At 45.3% G+C, this 18308-nt stretch overlaps 2 protein-coding genes across 3 annotated transcripts in view; both read left to right on the top strand.

Moving 5' to 3' along the window:
• Positions 1-8627, top strand: part of EXD2 (exonuclease 3'-5' domain containing 2) — a 61199-nt gene extending 52572 nt beyond the window's left edge. Inside the window, exons 9-10 of the transcript XR_009460147.1 lie at positions 6487-6760; positions 8320-8627. The gene's annotated coding sequence lies outside the window, so the exon portion shown is untranslated. The remainder of the gene's footprint in view (positions 1-6486; positions 6761-8319) is intronic.
• Positions 8628-9119: 492 nt separating this feature from the next.
• GALNT16 (polypeptide N-acetylgalactosaminyltransferase 16) overlaps positions 9120-18308 on the top strand; it is a 149271-nt gene continuing 140082 nt past the window's right edge. The window contains exon 1 of one of the 2 annotated variants that reach the window (XM_019476768.2): positions 9120-11484. In XM_019476768.2, coding sequence (XP_019332313.1) covers positions 11284-11484 — 201 coding nt within the window. In that variant the 5' untranslated portion in view covers positions 9120-11283. The remainder of the gene's footprint in view (positions 11485-18308) is intronic. The other variant, XM_019476767.2, reaches the window with a different exon arrangement.

Below are 18308 nucleotides of genomic sequence, written 5' to 3' on the forward strand. Positions count from 1 at the left end.
CCTGCTTCTTTCCCCGCCATTTTCTGCTAACAGCACCATGCGGCCGGCACGGTTAACAAACGCTGCTCCGGAGCCCTTTGCTGTCCGCTCCAGCGACTCTTTACCCGCAGTATGCACCTGAGCCTCCAGATTCGCGTATTCCCTCAGTAGGCCCCTTACTGCACGGAACAGCACATTTATCATTTTTCCCTTTTTCCATTTAATTAGACCCCACTTCGGCTTGTGACGGCCCTTGGTTTCCAAATCCTCCCGTAGCTGAACGAGGAGCTCATGGCCCCGTGACTCAGGCACCAAATCCGGACAGTTGAACCAGTCCGCGGGGGTGGGTTCCCCCCCCTCCTTTAAATATCAGGTACATTGGGCGAACTCCTGAGCGGGGGTCAGCTTTTCTGCTTTCCGCGCTTTCACCCCGGCTAGGGATATTGTTGATGTTTCCTCTGGGGGCCGATGGTAAACCCGGTCGCTCCCCATTATGCATCCGAACTCCCCAAGGGATAGCTTTGTTCTCCATTCTTTTATTACGGTCTCTTCTCTTTTTACGGAGAAGTAACTGTCAATACTTCTTTCCTCCCCTTCTACCGCCTGGTGGTAAGCGATATGCGCCCATAGATCATTAGCATTCTCTACGTGGTGGTTCCCGGTGCGCCAGGGGCAGCACCCAATTAAGTTCTTCTCCATCACCATGCCCTTTAATCCCATCCTCGTCGCCATGTCTCGGCCGGGCTGAACTGACTCGAGGTGATTCAGAAATTACTCGTTCATCAGGGCGGGCTGGTGAATGGAGAGGCAGACGAGGTTTAATGGTTGTAAAAACTTTACTTACGTCACGGGTGGCTGCGACGGAAACGGTTCGGTCGTCTGGACAACAATGTGAGTTGCTCCAGCTGGCGAGGCCAATGCCAGTAAATCCGTCCGTAATTCAAGCCGGCGGGAAAAGGATACGTCTGGCACTGCGTTTGGAGACGGGAAGAGGGATCGATAGGTGATCAGTCTATCGATCAGCTAGCTGCAAGTCAGATCTCTAAGAGGCACTCTGCAGCGTGCTCAAAGCTCTTCGACTTGGGCGGAAGTCGCGCTAGTTTTTAAACGGCCAGCAAGCCAATTACCAGCCGCCACGTGTGAATAATTTAGCACTAGCCAATAGCAGGACACAAATTTACATCCAAATGGCAGGAACTCTTTGCACTGTGCACTTCTGTGCTGCAAAGGGAAAATGCATCCTGTAAAGACAGCTGCAAATTGGCGGGAACTCTCTCCTGCACGCGGGTTCTCTATGCAGCAAAACCCTCACTGTGCAAGAGGCTCTCATGTGTCAAGAAAATTCCATAGTGCCGAGGCACCAAACTCACTGGGTTATGACAGCTACATGTGTCTAGGCTTTTTTTTAAGTCTTCCTCGGAGGCACTGGATGTTGGCTGCAACCATAATGACAGACAAGCACTCATTATAAATAGACCAAACAGGAAAAAGGGTAAGATTACATGTTTATGCAATGAAGTTCATATTCTTCTTGGTCTGATTGTTATCATATATTATATTACCTTCCTCTACTCCTTTCTTGTGGTTGAGCTGGCCAAGACTGGGGAGTTTGACTCAGATGTGCTAGTGCTTCTACTTGGACTTAATGCCAGACGTTTCTGGCTAGAGGGTGTTGCCCCTCTGCTTAGGGTCAGACCAATCGCCATATCTGGGATCAGGAAGGAATTTTACCCCATGCTAAGATTTGTACAGACTGTGGGGAGTTTTGCCTTCTTTTGTAGCGGGGGGCATGGCTTTTTACCTGGGATCTTCTGAGTGCATATTGACAGCATTTTATAGAAGCAGGACATTGGTTGCCATGATTCCCCTGATTTACCTGTGGCAGGTTGGAGTGTTAGGTCTATGTTGTGTCAGGTTTGAAGGTGGTCTTATGTAGAGTTTAGCTTAGATTGTATGGGATGGTTTGACTAGGGATGATCCTGCCTCAGACAGAGGATTGGACTAGATGACCTCTGAAGGTCCCTTCCAGTCTTACTTCTTTATGACTCTACATGCAACACAATCAGTGAAGAAATCAAGAGAGTTTTGTCCCTTGATCAAAACAGAAATTAAAGAAATACAGAATGTTGTGAGAACTACAGCTTTCAAAGAAGGAACAGAAAATATCATAATTTGCCAAGGAAAGGAAGAAGAGACAGTGAAAATAGCAACAATGGATGCGCAACAATGTTATTTTACTTGATGCTGCACCAATTGCAGCCACAGGACAACGGTGCAGTATTGGATTAAGCGTAGAGCTCACAGAACTTAATGGCACGTCTTGGAAGGGGAGTCATTCTGAATCACCACTAATTAACTCTGCTAACTCTTTTCTGGCTCCTACATACTGTTAAAGGAGGTTCATCTTGCCACTGTTAGCTTTTCAGCATATGTTTTTTTCTTCATACTTCAAGAACAGAAGCGTTGTATGGAACTGCTAGTTATTGTTCTTTGAGAAAACATCCTTTAGGTTTTATATTTTCCTTTTGAATAATTTCCAGAGGAAAAATGTTCATGAACATTATATTAGGGTTAAAAATATATTGACCTTATATATAACTTGAGAGAAATTAATTAAAAAGCAACCTAAACTCTTGAAAGTCAGTACATCTATGGTTAAGGAACCAGCAGTCACCTTAACTGTTCTTTTATTTCCCTTCACTCTCCACAGCCAGGCCAGAGACATGAACCATTTGCCAAAACACATTTAAGGTATATTTGTCCCTTTTATGTGGATGCACCATAGATGTATAGACATGCACAGGTAGCATATGAACAAGACAGGCACTAGGTACATCTTAGCCCTTTAGGTCCTCCATGGAGATGTTTAGAAGTTTATGTTGCTTTTTGGAAGCCCACCCCATTATGGGAATCGTATAGCGTCAGCGCTAGGCTGCAAATCTTTAGCAGCCCTGTCCTAAGCTTACTCCAGTTAAAATTGGACTCACACATGAGCAACGTGTCTATCCCAGGGGAAATTAAACAGCTTTCAGTTTGGACGTTGTGCTGGATATTCAGAATAAAGTGGCCAGGCAGATTAATAAAGAATGCTGAGATCTTGGAACAGGCACAAATACCAAGAACTGGAAATGGACACTCACCTTGGCCATGTTCTAAGAAGGCCAGATAACAGGCTCTCTGAATAAGCCCTTCCTTTTCAGCAGCCCCAATTAAAAGGGAACAGAGGTTGACCCAGAGAAACTCTTCACAACATACTAAGGCCTGAGGCAGCAATCTTACATGGTACCAGCCAGTGGAGATTAGAGGAACTGGTTGATGAAAACCAACCTCTGTTGCATGCACCTAGTGGTGCAAGAAGAAGACTAAACTGAATGGATGCTGTTTCTTGACTGACTTAAGGCAGAGAAAGTAAAGGGGAATATTTTGCCTCTGGCACAAGGGGACTGTAAACTAGAGCCTAGGTTAAGTTATAAACAGGATTAGAGCTCCTGTCCTTTTGGGAGAAGAACATCTGTGAGCAGTGCTTGCAGTGAGTGGAGTAAAGATGAGTTTCTGGCTAAGTTGGTGTCAAACCAGGAAATAATGTGAGCTCCTTGGGCAGGGACAGGAACAGAGCTCTTCATTGACTTCAATGGGAGCAGAGTCCTACTTATTTTGCTAGAGTCACACTGGGGTGAGATCTAAAGCAGGTGTGGAGTCTTCCATCTGTGCTAATGATATCTCTGAGCACCCTGCCCAGTCTCTGCCTTTACAATCTGATGATAAGCATACCTGGAAACAAGTTGTAGACACTCTTCAGGGCAACTCGAGAACTGCATTCAGATTGGGCATGTCACCTGCTGAGATTAGCTGAAGAGGAAAGCCAGAACCACATGGTGGCAGCATCCTCAGAGGAAAGCAGCCTTGCATTTTGAACCAAAGTCCTTATTTATCCCAGTTGTACAGTTCACCAGTTCGCCAGGGCACTGGTGAGTGATTCCAGAACCATGGGGGAAGCACCTCTCTGAAATTTGTTTTGCTATTACCAGGGAAAGTGGCTGTGTTTAAGTTTGCCTTCATTAATCTTTACTAGAGAATAGTTTCATTCTGCCACTTTTCTTGCTCACGTAAAAGCCTGACTCAGCACAGTGCACACATCAGCACCGGGCTTTGGCTTTGAAGTAGGACTTAATGGAGGGAGATCCTAAGGCCTGTGTTATGTAGGACGTCGAGCTGAACAATCATGTTGATCCCTTCTGGCCTTAAAACAATATCGTACGTAGTGAGTAGATAAGTAGGAATACCTCTAGCTGCAATGGCTCTTCACACAAGATTACCTCCTGTTCTACCACTGACCCAGTTCCTTTCAGGATGGACCACAGGTGTCCTTTCCTCCCTTCCCCCCAGGAGTCTCTTTATCCAGAGATATGAAGAGTAAATCCTGTGGTTATTCATCTTGTGGTTCACCTGAGTTTCCCAGTAACAGTGGGTCTCCTCGTTTTTCTTGATCATAGTACTCTAAACCACTCTTTGTAGCCATCTGTAAAGGCCCATGAACCTCAGCTCACTGAATTCAAACAGAGCAGAACCTCACTGCTGCAAAGGCCTGCCTCTGATCGAAGTAGATTTATGCACCCCTGTCTTCTATTTCACGCCATGAAATATCCCACTGTCCTCTCTATTGACAGGGTGTTTACTAAGTCATGTATCCATATGGAAGTCTAAAAAGCCTCACCTGGCAGCTTAAAAAATACAAAATGACTCTGTACAGCAAGAGTCTCTGCTGCCCAGACCTGCCTTACCTATGCTGGGACTGCATCAGCCCCCTTAACCTTAAGACAATTTTTCTTTAACCCTTTTCAACTAAACTCTGGATGACTTGGTTCAAATTGTTTCCAGAGCTCTAGACTGATCCTCCTCTGCTTTTGAGGATGGTACTGTCATACCCAGAGGCCATGAATACAGCTGACCCTGATTTTGCAGATCAGAAGCGTGTTAAGAAAAATTTCCTGGTTTCCTCCAGATGTTTCTGAGTCAAAGACTCAACCATTTTATGACAGAAACAGCAAAAATGCTTCAGTTGTCTCTCCATGACAAAGGGTGGTGGCCCCAATCTTTTGTCATACACAGGCAAAGTTTTAGGATGTTATTCTTTTTCTCCTCTGCATTAAAACTCCCATTAACTCCATTTGGGCAGTGTTGAGCATCTGATTTGCATGCCTAGCTAGTGCCACTGAGGCCTATGTTAGACTGCCTGCTGATAAGACAAAACTGGTTACCAAAATGCACTCTCCAGTAGGTAAAAGTTCTAAGAAATCTCTTCATACTAATAATACTACTTGAGACCCTGATGACAACCAAGAAGGTAGCATCCTAAAAAAGTTCCTGTACATTTTCTTTCGCATGGCTAGTCATAGCCATTCATTTTCTCTATATATGTGACTAATTTGACTAAAATGGCTAGGTGAGGGGTTCCTAGCTTCATCCTGATGAAACAGCCACCAGGGTTTTCTACCAGGGTTTTTGTTGTTATTGTTATTATTTCACTGTCTATACATACGTTAGGTGCAGCACAAAACAAGAATGGCCCCTCTTTTGAAGCGTTTTCCAACACAGCCCAACATGACAGACAAACACTCATTATAAATAGACCAAACAGGAAAAAGGGTAAGATCACATGTTTATGCAACAAAGTTCATATTCTTCTTGGTCTGATTTTAATCATATATTATATTACCTTCCTCCACTCCTTTCTTGTGGTTGAGCTGGCCAAGGGGGTTGTATGAGAGGGATTTGAATGACAGAAAATTATGTTTGGGATTATGATATTAGCTGATGTTTGGGATTATGGTGTTATCTGATGTTTCTAAAGTATTAACAGTTACACTATTACTTAGGTGTTAACTTACAGAGATGAATGGGAAGGGGGATGTCTGAAGATTCACTGTAGTGATCACTGGGTTCAGTAAATATAGACATATAGTGAATTAGAAGAATTACACACTTTAATTTGTGGAGCAGTACACAATGTCTGCAGACCCTTTGTCTCTCTCTTTCTCTCTATCTGAGGGACCATCTTTCAATTCTTAGCTTTCTCAGTCTCACTTAGGGAGCATTTCTAAATTTTAACTTCTAACACTATACTCAGGCAGACATCCTCCTTCTTGGCAGGGTAAACCAGTCTGTGCTGAGCTTAAAAGTTCTGCTGCCAAATTGCTTCCCATATCCAAACTAGTTAATTTAAAATGAACTTGGGTGCCTTTATACTACAAGGCACTCTGCACTGCAGTCAGACCTCAGCAGTTTATATTTTCAAGGTCTTCTATGTGGCCATAAGGTAAATGAAAGGTGAGACTGAAGTTCAGGTCCAGAGCCAGGGATGAATTCACAGCAAATTCTGTGGTTGCAGAATTTCAGAGTACACAAGGCCTTGGATATGAGTAAGACCCATTCATTGGGAGTTATTTATTCTGCATCGAGAGATTTCAGTCCCTGAAGATTAACCATAGTTGGGGATATGTTTTCCAGGCATTTATTGCACATGATGAAGCCTGAGATTCAGCTTTGTGATACTGCTATACCCTTAGCTGAGGTCCTGGGCTGGAGCAAGGACTTCAGTAAAATACAAGGTCTTGGGCCTCCCCTACAACAGCAGTCAGGGAACCGTGATCCCAGGTCCTGCTGGCTGTGCTGCTAAATGAGTGAAGAGGACTTTTTCTTACAAAAAAATTTAAAACTTCAACTTCGCATTTCTACACTGAAACAATTTCTGCATTGGGTCTCTGCTGATGTATGGTTTTGGGTAAGTAATTTCATTTCTGTGCCCATTTCTTTATCTGTAAAAGGTATAAAGAGATTAACCCACCTATCTAACAGCTGTAGGGTTATTTCATTACTACTTGGTAAAATGCTTTGGGATCCTTATCTGAAGCACTAAGAAAAGGCTGGTTAATCTTTTCTTATTAGTGAACTGATTAACTAGAAGGGAACTGAGAGTCTCTCCTTGACTATTAATATCTCTCACATACCCTGTTCAGCAGCTAATGCTTCTCAAGCACTGCAGGCAAGGCTCGGCTGGAATCTTCATCTCTGCCATGTCAGCCTCTGAAATGGGTTATTCTGGAGACACTGACAAGGAATAACAGGATGCGATGAAGGCAGAATAACAAATTGGACCCAGCTATGTCCATTTTAGATTTCTTAGTTCTACTGCCTTCTTGCCTGCAATGAGAGAGAGTCTCCTTTTCAGTCAAAGAGACTCATTAGTAACTGATAGCGTGTGCTAGTGACGCAGTCACATTTCCAGACTTTGTTCAAGGTGCAACTGCTTCCAAAGATAACTGAGTAGTAAGCTTGAATTAGCTGTCTCTGGCTGAAACTTGCTGCAGGTAGTACCATCTGGGGAACATGCAACTCAGTGAATTATTTGTGCAGTTGTTAATTCTTAATAAAAACAGGCCTAATTCTCCAGTGACTTCCCCCCCATGTGTTCATTTACACAGTGTAGCTGGATCAGACCCCTCTTTTTATTTGCACAGCTGCTAGCATTTTACACTAACTTAGCACAGGTGTAAAGGGCTGCACAAGGCAGTGGACAGGCCCACTTTGTGTTTGACTTTTTAAAAATAATCAACTGGCATTTAACAATGAACAGGTTGTATTGACAGGTGACAAACTGACCGATGGCAAGCTGTTAGGTTGCCCTAGCAAAACATAAGTGGTAATATTGTGAATGCATAAGGCTTTGGGAGATCCTCTCTTGCATATGGAATTCACTGTTGGGCATCATTCCCTAAGAAAGATGTTAGTGCCATCAGAAGGGAATGATAGATAGTCATTAAGTTAATGTCATCGTCATAGAATCTGAATTGTGAAAAGGCTCTGGAAGCTGGGCATATTCTCAGCAGAAAAAAGGAGAAGGTGAGATGGACGGTTTCAAAAAGCGTCTAATAATTCAGGGGTCAAAATCAGGATATAGGAAGGTGACAAAATTTAAAGTGTAGAGGGACTGAGGGGCCCTTTTGATATATAAAAAGTAAGTAGCTTATGGGGTGACTTGCAGGGGAAAGTAGCTAAGGAACTGAAGTGATCTTTTCTGGGAAACAAGCTCAGAGAAGTTGGAAAGTACAATGAATTTAAACTAAATTAGGGCCACCTATTGGGTTTCTCCTGTTTCAAGCATTCTCTCCATATTTGGGTAATTGACTTCTCTCATGAATCTCACAGCTGGAAGAGCAAAGGCTAAGATGGATCAGGGTAAAAGCTGGTATTCTCTTCTTCACACCAGTAAAATAGGGATATACTAGTTTGGGTCTACTCCCACTGCCACAGAGGTCAGTACTAATTTTGCTCTCTCTACAGCACTTCCTCCTTCTCATGCACCTCAGGGATGCCTGTCTTCTTCATCTTGGATATAGTTCAGAGCTGATGGATTATTTCTGGATCTTCTCTGTGGCTGCTGAATAGCTACCCAGTCAGTAGCTGTGTGGAGGAAGATCAGCAGCATTTACTGCAAAATGGCTCATGTTTACTGTGCAAAAGAGAATCAGTAGGGTTGAGTCAAAACCTCTGATACCCCCAGCAGAATGATACAAAGCTCTTTCTCTCTGCCCTTTCCACTGGAGACAGGGACCTGGCTTGTAGTTTGGAGTTCCTCATTAATCCCTCAGAGGAGGTAAGTGCTCTTGCTTTGTATGTTCTAAAGATTTCATCTCACAATTGGTAAGGATTACCCCTAAAAGTCTGTAGGAATTATAGGTTATTGAGCAGCTGGCAGAGAAGAGTATCTAGTATGTTTTTTAGCTGTTTAAGAAAGGTTTTCTATGTTGCAAAGGCAACATAATCGTTATGAAAATCCTTCACTAGTATCAAGGAGGATCCTAGGACATGGCAACCAAAGGAAACTCCATCTTCTGAGACTGTATGACCTAGGAATACAGATATTTCAGAGATGGTAGTACAGTAGGTGCTTAACAGAACAATGACAAAGCTGAAAGAAGAGAATTATATCCAGGCAAGACTGAAAGGGAATGTAGTAAAGTTCCTTCTTTCTCACTAGTAGAGTTCCCTAGATGCCTTCCTTTTTGCCTGTGGGCTTGGCCACCAACAGCAGAGGGTACTTTGCTGATTAGCACCTGAAAGCTGCTCAGCAGAACTCGAAGAAAAGTGGGCCTGCCCTGCTAGGTATTCTCGGAACATACCTGCCAAATCAGGTCTCTCACAAAATATAGCTGAACTATTCCCCCCTATTTGTTCTCAGCCTTTTGGCTAAGATTAAGTGCTGCACTGGTCTGTTGCCCAAACTGAGATGGATTTGAATGGTGTTGTGTAGTGGATGGTGCACCCCTGTCCAATACACTGAGGACAGGACACCTTATGAGTCTTGTAATTAGCTTCCCAGTGGCCAGCTTCCAGTGGCATGATCTCAGCTACATGCCTACTTTATAGAAATGGGGGACTCCTCCCTAGCTTGCTCCTGTGGCCGTTAGCTAAGGGCAAGTGAAACTCAGGGGCATACGAACCTCAAGCCCTCTGGACTTGGGCCTGCATGTAGGATGGCCACCAATGGATCTGGAGTATCTGAAGCTCCTGGCTGAAAAGTCTGGGGTGGAGGATACTTGCTGGTTGTAGTGCCACATATGTTAGAATGATTGATTTTTTGCTCAATGAAGAGAATTCAGAACTGATTTGGCTAATCTGGCCTGGAATACAAAAAATTTCTCCCCCCTCCCCCCCCGTCCCCTAAATTAAAACAAAAACAAACGAAAAACAAATTCCCCCCCCTATTTGTTGTCCTAGTGGTTAGAGCATTCACTCAGGCTGTTGCAGATCCATGTTTGGACCCATCTTCTCCATGATTTGCTAAGGGGATTTGCAAGCACATCTCGTATAAAAGTATCTTGATTGTTGAGCTGCCAAGGCATTTTGAGGTGGGCCAGAGAATGAGTGAAAATGACTCTCTAGTCTGGTCATTAGGGATCTGACCTGGAAGATATGGGTCTCTGCTTCAGTGATTAGATAATTATATCATAGTAACTGGGAAAGCTTCAACATGGGAGATTGATAGTCACTCTTTTCAGAATGCCATGTAGCCTAATGGTTGAGTATAAAATGTGGGGAGGGCCTAACTCCCTGGGGTGGTTGATTTGAGCTACACCTTGGTACCTCATCTTTGGTATTTCCTTTTGGCAACCTTGGATGGACCCCTGTTCAGCATTCTGGCTTTGTGGGTTCCATCTGGAGGTATCTATGATAATTTTTTCCATGCATTGAATAGGAAACCTATATACCTGACCTGGACCTGTGGATTTTAGTAGGTGGCAGGATACTTAAGTGCAAGGTGTGGTGAGGTTGTGGCCAGGTTCTTTTTGTAGATGTAGCCCAGCATTCCTACTCCTGCCAAAAGTGCAAGGGAACTTTGATTACTATAATTCATCAGGACCTCACATTTCCATAACAGAAAGATTGCCGTTCCAGTGGCAGTGCACCTCCTTCCCCTTTGCTAGCACAGTGCTCAGTCAACACTAAGGAAAGAAGCTGCTGAAGTCTGAGAGAAGGATATGAATCATGAATAGCTTAGTTGCTTGCTAGGGACATGTAGAGCCGAGACATTCAGTCTGTAACCAGCAGTTAACCTTAGGTAAATTTAGAGGACCATTTTACTTCAGGTTAGTTGTCTCTTCTTCATTTTAGCTTGAGTAACAGATCAGGGAGAAGTGCAGTCTTCTGCTTACCAACACTCCACCGGTGATGGTTTCAGGTCAATGACACAATGCCTATTCTAAGTGGATTCCAGGTACCTTCTCTTCAGCAGACTGGTACTGGAAATGAGTGCAGCACTGTCCAGTATCTGTATAAGAAACACTGTCCCTACTCCTCTGTTTGCAACTGATCACTAACCCTCAGTCATTGTGCCCCACTAAAAAATGTAGGAGATGGAGAAGAAAGTTTAGGCTACCCAGTGCATCCTCACTACAGGATTACCAGTTACAAGTTAGCTCCCTGAGATGTACTGTGGACTGGGTGCATTTTATCAGGTCTGTAGCATGTTGAAAAAGGGCATTAGGACCCTGAGGATCTCTCTCTCTCTCTCTTTTCTGCTCTGCAGGACTGAGCAGTGAGACGAGCTAAAACAAACAGCTGTGACTATAAGAGCCAGACAAATAGAAAGAAAGAGGGAGAGAGAATCCTTTCACCACTCCACCATCAACTGCCTCCTCCCCTCACCCCCTTTTACACACAGTCTTGGTCCTTCTCTCATCTGATCCCCTAGAAACCTCTTCTCCAGTTTAGTCAGGGCTCCCAGGCTCCACTGGGGCTCTCAGGATGAGGAGAATCAGGGCTAATGCTATTGCAATCCTGACTGTAGCTTGGATCCTGGGCACTTTCTATTACTTATGGCAGGACAACAAGCCTCATTCAGCAGCATCCAGCAAATCCCCTAGCAGCGGCAGCAGCAGCAAGAATGGGCAGAGATCAGCTGGGAGGCTGGAAATCCACAGGGAAGACAGGACCATCCCCCTCATTGTAAGTGAGACATGACCGCAGAGCATGTTACATGTTTATTCCTAGGCAGTGATTGTTGCAGTGAAATTGTATTCTGTGTTCGTGCTGTTGCCTATAATGCTCCTACAAGCATCTCCCCTTGCACAGCAATCTAGTTCGCTGAGAGATTGATGGGGGGTAAGTGAATGAATGGGGGAGAGGCATTGGGAGGAGGAGTTAGATTTTCATGGGTTTCTTTGTATTTATCTTAGCATTCTTGCTTGTAACCATGGCAGCATTTACAATTGGGGAGCAGGATCAAAAGGCTTTGGGGGAGCAGACTAATGGTGAATGTAAAGTATTTGCAAGTTGCATCCACTGGCTTGCCCAGGGTCTGTTCCTTTGGCTGAGAGCTGGGTTTCCTTTTTGGCTAAGAAAGGCGGGGGATGAAACTGCCTTGCAGGGTTTTCGATTTGTGTTCAGGATGCATATTTTCAATGAGACCAGTAAGATCTGCATTTTCAGAAAACAGGTGCCTTACATGCAGGGCTCCAGAAGCTGGGCACATAGGCAAACTATGGCAGTGTTGGTGTTCTGTGTGGTGAGTTTGGTGGTCTCAACCTCATGGCACTTAGCTGCTGTACTTCTTACTGTGAGATCTGAGCAGGCAACCCAACCCTGAAAGTTCACATGAAATGAAGCAAGAGGAAGTTCTCTGCAGGTCTGAGTTGGATTTGGGCCAAATTGGCAAGATGACAAGGGGGGGAGGGAGTCTTGCCCACCCTGGGGACATCCAGATTAGCTCCCAGCTTCCCTCCTGTTTAAAGTACTGGATCAAACTTCTTTTAAAAGACCTGCACTCCACTTGGACTGAGGCTGCCTGTGAGTTTGGCATGGTGAAAAAAGAAGAGCTTCTATTCTCTCCCTGTATTAAAGGAGATGATAGGAACCTTTCATCTCTGCCAGGGGGAGAAGTGTTTTCTTCTTTCTGGTTACAGCCAGGAATAATAAAAACTCTTTTAACTGTAAGAAACAGTTAATAAAAAAAAATACCCCTTCTTAAGCCCATTCCCAGAGGTGACCCAGCCAAGCTGCAATATGTGTCCCTGTTTGTGCTTGGCTCTGCAGCCGTTTATCATCTGGTTTCACAGGCAGGGAGATGAACAGAAGCTGCAGGGGCTAGTTGTTATAGTAGGGATAGGCATTAGGATTCTCAGCTCTTGTCACTGATCTGCTCTGTGACTTGACCATACAGTTCAGTTTTTCCGTGTGTGAAAAGAACTAACATGCAGCCATACCATGGGGGTTGTGAGGGTTAATTCATCAGTGTCTACAAAACGGTATGACATACTATGCTGAGTGGTGTTCTGGAAATGTTTGTGGATACATGGGCTTTCCTACCAAGAAACCTATAGAACAGAGTTATAGGGTCAGAAGAGGCCTCAGGGACCATTTACTCTAACCCCCTGCACAGCTGAAGGATGTGCTGTTACTAAACCACCCCATACAGATGCCTTAATATCATTTGTAACTCAGCGCCATTGGGGCATGAATGCAGGGAAATATTCTCATGTTGGCCAAGATGGCAGGTAACCAGGAGATGTATAAACGGATAATTGCTTTAGGGAAGCAAATGTTAAATTTGTAACACTAAAGAGCTGGTCCCATGATGAAGACAGAGGCAAAGAGTCAGAAATCCTGGATTCCGTTTCTGGTTCTGGCAGAGATCTTGATTTCTTGTGTGTTCTTGGAAAGTCACTGCCCATTTCTCTTTCTCCATCTGGATGATGGGGGATAAAAAACCTTGCAGACCAGTTGGGAGGACTTGTACATTCATGTTTGCAAAGTGCCTTGACAGATCCTCAGAGGAAAGACGCTGTGAAGAAGTGCAAAGTGTTGTTACATTACTCAGAGTGCAGATGCATGCTTCACCCAGCAGTAATGCACAAGAGATGTCATTAGGAGCCATACCATTTTGAGAGATTACTGTAAAATCTAGCAGTAATGACAAAATACCACAGAAAATTATCACCAAAAAAGAATAGAGATGGTTTAGCCTGACTTGGGCTCATGCCACCAGCCCGTTCATACAGAGTGGTAATTACCCTTTGCTTCCCTGTAAGGCTATCTATCATTTGGATCACAGAATTTGCCAGATCTCACTTCTTTTTTACTTACAATTTCTCACCTCCTGTATTGGCCAATTCCTGATGGCTGTGACAAAGGTGACCCACCCCCATAGTGCACCTGACCTGATAGTCAGTTCTCTGCCTGGCAGGAATATATCTTCTTGACCCTTCTAGTGGTTAGTTTGTAGAAGGAAACAGGAAAGTTGGAAGCAACAAGACCTTTTGAATAATATGCTTCTCAAGTAAATGCATTCAGAAAGTAGTTTCCAAAATGTTCTGCCTGCTGCTGTGAGAGTTGGGCCAATAAAATGACTATTCCTGCATCTGTGACCTCATGCAGTGGCATTATTATTGATCTGGCACCAGAGTGAGAGAGTAAGGGGACTCTGCTGTGATGGAATGTGAATAGCAAGCAGTCCCACTTCCAGCAGTCTCATTGGATTGGTAGGACAAACATTTTGAAAGGAGGCAAAGCAGAATTACTGAGGCGCAAGTCTAGGGTGGGAAGGGAACAGTCAGTGGAGAGAGCAACAGCGGGGCATATTGAGGCAGAAGAGGAACCAGGAACAGGGCTTTCTTCTTGAGCCTCTCAGATCTCACTGAGTTGTGTGGTGACATCTAATCTAGAACTAGAGCAATAAATTGCAAGTGCTGAATCCTCGGGGGTATCCAACCATCTCCTCCTGCCAGCGGGTCTATTATGTGTCCTGAGCATGATGCACATCTGTGCATGTGAGAAGGCAAGCTTGGATAATGAAGCAATTGGAGTTGTGCAGAGGGTTATAGATTCATAGGTGCTAGGGTCGGAAGGGACCTCAACAGATCATCGAGTCCAACCCCCTTCCTAGGCAGGAAAGAGTGCTGGGGTCCTTGAGAAATTCAGGCAGGGTCTCCTAGGCCCCTTTAGCACAGATTGGGATTTTTCAAGGCATATAAAATGTGTAATTTCAGCTGCCCTTTCAGTGAACAGAAGCTATTAACATGGAGGAACCTCATTAATTACCTGACATAATATATATATAGTGCTGACCTTATCAGTAGGTGTGGCTGCCAGCTACTAACTTTACCCTGAGGGTGTTTGGCTGTGTTGCTGTGGTTTGGCCTGCCATAGCACAGTTCAGGTGAACTGAAGTTTGGATCTACATATACCCCTAGTTTCTCTGGTTAGGATCCTGGACTTTGCTTTGACCTTACAGGAGATGTTTACTGCAGAGCTGTCTAACTAGCTGCACAGTAAGACTGAGCATCTACACATGCAGACCTATTAGGCCGCAGGAAACTAATTAACTCCATTGTAGGATAGTACTTGTAAACACTTGTACTTGTAATTCTATGGCGATGTTATTTAATACTCAGCAGTGCAGGTGTAGATGCTGATTTGGCTGACTGGGGCATGAGGATGCTTCAGAGCAGGGGCTGTCTGCCACCTAGCCCTGTACTGGAGCACCCTCATACCCCAGCGAGCCCCTCTGCAGCATGTTGAGTCAGGTCGGAGCAGCCACAACCTGGCAGGCTGACTGCCCATGGTCCCCTGCTAGAGGGGGCTACTCGAACCTGGCTCAATATGCTGTGGTCCTGGGTGCAGAGTGAACATGACACCCAGGAGAAATAAACTTTGGAGCAAACTGCACTGTAATTTATATAGTCAACTTAATTGTGCGTGTAAATGTGCCCACTGAGGAGAAAAAAGTGACTGACAGGCTTAAGGGACCTCAGAAATTTATTTTTTAGAGTTTTAGAGCCATCTTTTTAAAATTGTTTTTCTGCCTGAAACGCTTGTGTTGGGCTGAGCAAGACTGGAAGTTCAGCTCTTGCACCTACAATACAACACTTCAAGTCCTAGATGCACTAAGGTGAGTTACATGTTTCAAAAAATTGAAATGCTTTTTGGGGGTCTTAAGTGAGGATTTTTTAATCCCCTGTTGAAAGGGAGAATAAAAATCACTCCCAGTAAAATATACACTTGACTACAAGACTAAATGTGAATTAGTAACAAGGCCACTGAATAACTGCCTAGTTTCTTATGACCATGGTTGGCCTCCAGTTTCAAACTTGGAGTCTTCAAAAGAAATCTCTCTGTGAATCTTAATCATGATTTGAGAGTCTGAGGCTACAGTGATGGGCACTATTGATGGGAATTTCCTACATAATAATGGTAGGTACTCAGATCCTTTTTTTAAGTACAGAAGCTTTGAAATTGAATCTCTCTAGGACTGAGTCATCCTTGGTCGAACCTTAGTAAAAAATCACCAAATGCATCTCCCCAGGCCTCAAAATGAAATCAGTTTACTGACTGGGTCCATTCTGAAAAGCACCTGCAAAGCTGTTGTCCATATGAAATAAGGATATTCCTGAAATAGTAAAAACCTAATGCTAGGTATCAAATGTCAAGTAAAACCTAATGTAATATAGGATGTAATATATCTCATCCAGTGCACCAAATGCCCAGATGGAAAATACATAGGTGAGACCAAACAACAACTGCACACCAGAATGAATGCACACCAGAAATCTATCAAAGACCGGAATACCCATTTACCTGTGGGGGTACATTTCTCACAAGAAAACCACTCTCTCTCCAACCTCTCAGTCCTGATCCTCAAAAGAAACTTACAAAATACTTCCCAGAGATGAGCCTATGAACTCCACTTCATCAACCTCCTGGATACTAAAAATCATGGACTAAATATAGTCATTGGATTTATGACACATTATAACCTGCTTGACTTCCCAGGTACCTCTCCACTTTCATTCCCGTTCCCCACCCCCCCCAGCTTGTCTCTCACCCATTGACTCCTCAATCTACATTTTCACTGGCTACCTGTCTTGTATGCATACCAGCCCAGCCGCTGGCTTCTTTACTTTCCATTCCACCCAGGAAGAGCACACATCAACTGCTGAAACTTCGTTAGTCTGATGAAGGGTTTTTGAACCCGAAAACTTGCTTAAATATTGTTCTCCATCTATCTAGTTGGTCTAATAAAAGATATCGGATTCACCCAAAGAACCTTGTCTGCCTAAGTAAAACCTAAGGTACTTTTATACCTTTGTACTTACTTTTATAAGTAAAGCTTAACTCCTGTGTATCTGGCTCTCCAAACAGAAAGCCATTACAAAGCACTGAGTTGCATACAACTCATGGACTCTAAAGAGAAGACTTCACTGAAATACAAGAGCATCTCACAAGAACCACTGTGTTTCAATTTTATGAGGAAATGAGGAGTGTGAGTAGGTACCATAGCTGCTGGAGGGTGACTCTGGTACCTCTAAGGATGCTGTAGGTAGCCTTTCCATCAGTCCCTAAGAGGCTAGGTCATAGTGGTGTATTAGGGCAGAGGTTCCCAACCACTGGGCCACGGCCCAGTACTGAACCGTGAAGGAGCTGCCAGGACGACTATCTGCCGGGTGGTCTATCTGCCCAGGTTAAAGCTGGGTGGCAGGGCATCTCCGGGAGGGAGGCAGCTGGCTCTGTGTGCCCCGTCCTGCTCCTGCCGCCATAGCTGCACCCGGTGAGGCGCTGCCCACACAGCAGGTACTGGGGCCCGTGCCAGGCCGGGCAGGACCCCATAGCTCCACCTGTGGCTGCGAGTGGGGGGGATGTGGGTAGGAAAATGCCCAGGGCGGAGGGCAGGGAGGCAACTCCAGTGCTTGCTTCTAGGGAAAGCAGCGGAGCCCCTTCTTCCCGGGTAGCCCCAACTGGGTCCCCCTGGGCCACTGCCTGCACAGCCCCCTCCCCTGCAAGGTCCTCCAGTGCCCATGGCTGTGGTGGCACAACCTGATTCGATCCTCATAACCCCCACCCCCACATAAACATTAAATTTAAATATGTAAATTAGATTGCTTCTATGCCCGGTCCACCAAAATTCTTTGAGTGAATTTGCTGGTCTGTAGTATAAAAAAGGTTGGGAGCCACTGTATTAGTGGGGGAAGAAGGACCAGGGCAAGTAGGCCTGCAGTTGGTCCTGGGAAATGACCTAAAACTACACTCTGCTGGGGAGGATGGTGTGGTGAGGCTACTTGTGGCAGGGCAGTCCTCAGGAAATGCTGCACCAGTGCCTCCCTAGTGAAAGGTGAGAAGGAGCCTTGGAAAGACTCCTACTGCCAGGCCCTTCTCCCCCGGGAGGCAGAGGGTAGATCACAGTCTCCCTCCAGGCCAGAGGAGGACTCTGGGACCTCCTGCTGTGTCCAGCCAGGGGCATGGACCAAGGTGGTCAAGGGCCCTAAGGCCCGCCGCACCAAGGCCCCTCCCCCGCCAGAACTGAGAAACAGGTACGCACCTCTTGCTGCCCCAGCAGAGCCTGCTGAGTTGCCGGCCCCCACAGGCAACATGGGCCCAACTGCAACTCCCGCCCCTGCTCTCCCCAAGACAAAACGTAAGGTGTTTGTCGTGGGAGACTCCCTCCTGAGGGGGACGGAGGGGCCAATCTGCCACCCTGACCCCTTAGCCCGCCAAGTCTGCTGCTTCCCAGGGGCCCGCATCCGGGACATTGCAGAGAGGATCCCCAAGCTCCTCAAACCCACAGACCGCTATCCCATGCTCCTTATTCATGTGGGCACCAATGACACGGCTCGGAGCACTCCCAGCCAGGTCATGAGGCGCAACAGGGACTTGGGAGCGGGGCTTAAGGGTCTGGGGGCACAGGTGGTGTTCTCGTCGATCCTCCCAGTCTCAGGCTATGGGCTAAGAAGGGACAGGAGGATCTATGTGGTCAACCAAAGACTGCGGCGCTGGTGTCG

This window comes from Alligator mississippiensis, chromosome 2, assembly GCF_030867095.1.
Source record: "Alligator mississippiensis isolate rAllMis1 chromosome 2, rAllMis1, whole genome shotgun sequence".
NCBI classification, from domain to species: domain Eukaryota; kingdom Metazoa; phylum Chordata; order Crocodylia; family Alligatoridae; genus Alligator; species Alligator mississippiensis.